General features: G+C 48.2%; 1 protein-coding gene across 1 annotated transcript; it reads right to left on the bottom strand.

Annotated features, from left to right (window-relative positions):
• Positions 1 to 912: 912 nt before the first annotated feature.
• Positions 913 to 3,346, bottom strand: LOC148442029 (hepatocyte nuclear factor 3-gamma-like). The gene is made up of 2 exons (XM_088464337.1): positions 3,293 to 3,346; positions 913 to 2,278 (listed from the first exon to the last, which is right to left on the bottom strand). Exons 1-2 carry the CDS (start codon positions 3,344 to 3,346, stop codon positions 1,436 to 1,438), a joined length of 897 nt encoding a protein of 298 aa, XP_088320463.1. The 3' UTR covers positions 913 to 1,435.
• Between the last annotated feature and the right edge of the window lie 664 nt (positions 3,347 to 4,010).

Raw genomic sequence — 4,010 nt, 5'->3', positions numbered from 1 at the left:
TTGCACATTTCTTCCTTAGAACGGGCTTAAAAAATAAACTAAATTGTGGTGATTTTTTGATACTTGAAAAAAAAGAGAGGTTTATATGCACAATAAGCTTCATAAAAACGTAAATTTATTTCTTCCTAAATTAAAAAACAACAACAATTTAATGCAAGATACAAAAGATTCTGGACCTCATTCAGAGCCGCTCGCAAAATGCGAGCACTCGCTCTGAATGAGGGCGGCCGCTTCTATTTTCAAGCCGGGCTCCTGGCCGCTCGCTAGGCTGTGGGTGACCACCCACAGCTTTAGCAAGTGGCCAGGTTGATGGGCGAGATGGTCAAGACCATCGGGGCTTGCGACGAGACCCTTGTGGTAGGGTCTCGTCTACGGCAAGCCCCAGTGAGCTTTCGGCTCTACTAGAGCCGGAAGCTCACCACTGACATCACGAGTGATGTCAGTGGGGCTGCCCCAAATTGTGTAGCCACCCCCCCGCCCACAAAACGGGGCGAGCTGTCGATCCCCATCGACAGCCGCCCCTTTTGTAGTGAGTCCCGGAGCGAGAGAGAAATTCTCTCTTGCTCCGGGGCTGGCACACGTGCAGTGCGGGCGCTGCACATGCGCAGTGCCTCAACATCGACCCGCTTTCGAGCGCATAGGCGCTTGCGAGCGGGTCTGAATGAGACCCTCTGTCACTGACCGTATGTAGCACAGTCTCTGACATGACAATAAGGCTGATTGCTTGCTGAACTTCTCCACTTTACCTCTCTCCAAGAATTGTTACATCTCCCCTCCCCCAGTGTGAAAGTTGATCTTCCTCCAACCACAATATTGGTCGCCCTGGTCGGGGCATCTCAGGGGGAAATCTCCCATCATTACACTTCTACATAAAATAGTTTATTTTTTCCGCGTTTTTTTCCATACACTGCTATTGTTACTGTACGTATACGATTTCTATGGCTTGTGACTTATCTCCTGAGCCGTAATGTAATCACAGAATAGGAAATGTTACAGGATATTACTTTAGGAAGAAAGAATAGGGAAATGAAGACAAGTTTTTGTCATTAATAAATGTTTTTGGAACAATATGAACTGGAACATTGCATTTTATGGGTTCAAGGTTTACTATAACAGGCAGGGATGGTGCACACCCTGAGTGCCACCTAGCTGGTGGGCGGCATGTCTGGCTCCTCAGACTGTGAGCATAGCCCTTACACCCCCAGTATCATGGGTGACCAGCAGATTCACATGTAAGGATCTCCTGGCTGCTCTCCCTTCATGTCAGTGGCGGGTGCTATATGGGCATTATAATCACTGGATTAGTGCCATTATGTGCCTCGGTCATGGTTTAGGTGCCCCCCAACCATAGGCAACTGCCTACAGGTAGCTCCAGCCATGAGCCCTGATAACCAGAAGATCACTCACAGGTCTCTGTCCTCTCCACGTACCCAAACTATGAGGTGTTCAGTAGGGATCTTGTGTACATTCCCTGGTAGAAAGCTGCAATATCCCCTGCAGTATCTGGGACCCTGTATCCTACAGCATTATGCTCCCCAACATTCATGAGGCTACTTATGGAAAATGGGTGGTTAAAGTCATAGTTGGAGTTCTGTCCAATGTCTTCAGTGTTTAACTCCATGAAATAAGCTCCTGCCCCCCTCCCATCCACCCCATCCTCCAGCAAAGTTGTGTGACAGTCTCCTTGTTCATCTTTCCCCTCTACGGGTGACTCTACGGTCTCTGAGACTGGAGTCCCTGAGGTTTTTTGGGGGCTCTGAGTAGCTGCCTTTTGCTTCTGAGCCAACTTGAATCTCTTCTGCCTTCTTAGATAGCATCCATTCTCAAACATGTCTCCTGAGTTTGGGTGTAAGGCCCAAAACGAGCCTTTGCCTGGTCTGTCTGGGGCTCTGGAAACTCTCACAAAACAGTCGTTGAAAGAAAGGGAATGTCGTATAGAGTTCTGCCATCGCTGTTGGTTTTGGCGGTAGTAGGGGAAGAGGTCCATGATCCATTGGTAGATCTCGTTGAGTGTTAGCATCTTTCCTGGGGCCTGCTGTATAGCCATGGTAATGAGGGAAATGTAGGAGTACGGGGGTTTTGAGTGAGCTGCAAACCTCCGGTCGTAGCTTTTTACACTCTCCCTTGGCCGGCTAGGACAGGTATAGGACTGATAAGCTAGTCCTGAGGTTGCCATAGGTGTGGAGGAACCTGGGTATGGTCCAGAAGCTGGTGGGCCCACAGGGTTGAGAGTCATGTATGAGCTGAGTGGTCCCATAGTAGTTGCTGAAGGATACATCTGGGAAGGAGAAGGAGCAAATACACAGGTGAGAAGTCGGGAACTTATAATGCTGACATTTACATTTTCCTGTTCTGCTCTGTCCCCTAAGGAAACAGAAAGGGGACACAAATATCTGTAACCGTTCCTTTATGTCCGAGCACACGTAACCCCCCATTTACCCAATTCACTTCTCTCTAACAGGAGTCCTGCATGTGTTAGGGTCATCTCCCTCCGGCCACATCTAGAAGTCAGTAGAATATGTACTCTGATAACATAAGGGAATATGCCACATCTTTATACGTACAAGAGAAAAGACTCGTTTATACATGTAGCATGTACTCCGCAGACAGCACAGCTAAATGCCCCCCTAATTCTGCCCAAGGCAGAGCTCTATAACAAATGACTAATGTCCTGATAATCTTAGACAACAGAAGGCTACTTAGCCCTCATCCAATGGTCCTAAAACACTCGTCATCACTGCTACATTATGTCACATGTCTGTCCCTGACCGGAGACCTGCGCAGCTTACATCCCCAGGAAAACATTCGCCATCATTACCCCATCATAGGGCACAAGGTGCCTAACATTCATCTGTGTGTATCACAGTAATAGAACCTTCCCCAGATCTGCGCAACAGCTGGATGAATGGTATAAATATCAGCAATAAGAAATGTACCAGCTCTTTATAACGAGCCGACGTATAGTGCGCAGTCAACACTGAGACGGGGAATATAATTAGCAAATGAAAATATTACATGGGGCTGAGTATTTGTGGAGTGAGAGGAACAGGGAATTGTTCTCCAGGATTCCTCTGCTCCGAGAGCAAGGCCCAGCCAGGTACATAATGTCCTCAGTCTAATCCTGACCCTTTCATTGTACAATGACCATAAAACACAGCAATAACTTTGGTTTATATGACGCATAGGAGACTTGTCCTAGAGACAGTTTGCTCACCAGAACTACAATCTCCCTTTAAATACTATAAAGACACAACGTCAGTCTTCCTGTCCCCCAATCATTACCCTCACTCACCTCAATGGGTTCTCTACAGTACGATGCCCACTCTGAGACCTCTCGCCCCTCCATCCTCCGCTCAGCTTCCAGCCTTCCTCCCCTTCTCTGCTGTCTGGAATTGGGTGTTAGTGTGTGGGTCAGTGTGAGACCTTTCTAGGCTCTCCCAGGTATATGTGTACATAGGGCTGTCACGCCTCTCTCCTCTCCCTCCCTGCCACTGAGCAAACACACTCACTCTACTGACTGGGTAAACAGGGGCAGAGCCGATCATTTACCAGCTCTGCCTTCTCTCTTATTGCTGCACGCTGTGCCAGGCGCACAACTGAACCTGCGCCGATCTGTATAGTGCAAAATACAAAATATCTTTCTGTGCATACTCAGAAGAGGCTATGCCTAGACAGATAGGTGAGAATGGCGCCCGCTTGAGCCTGGGTAAGCGGGACGGGCGAGGGAAGGCGGACTAACGTAAGCCGTCTACAGTAATTTCCTGTTCCCGTAATTAAGAACAGACGCAGATCGGCGCACAGACGCACATACGCCTGCCCAGGCCGCTTCATGTTGATGATGGTGGTTACCAGCACCAGGTCATTTCTGATTGGCCGATTGCGGATTCATCTCTGAAGGGTATCGGCGCTTTGTCGTTGCTTGTACAGAAAATATATTTTTTATGTGCGATTTTAACAACCTTGTTCCCAGTTCTCCATTAGGAAATGTAGCGGCCGGATTACCGCGGTTT

This window comes from Taudactylus pleione, unplaced genomic scaffold, assembly GCF_031769625.1.
Source record: "Taudactylus pleione unplaced genomic scaffold, aTauple2 ptg001655l, whole genome shotgun sequence".
NCBI lineage: Eukaryota > Metazoa > Chordata > Amphibia > Anura > Myobatrachidae > Taudactylus > Taudactylus pleione.
Note: the sequence above shows the minus strand (reverse complement) of the source record. Positions and strands in the feature narration are given on the sequence as shown.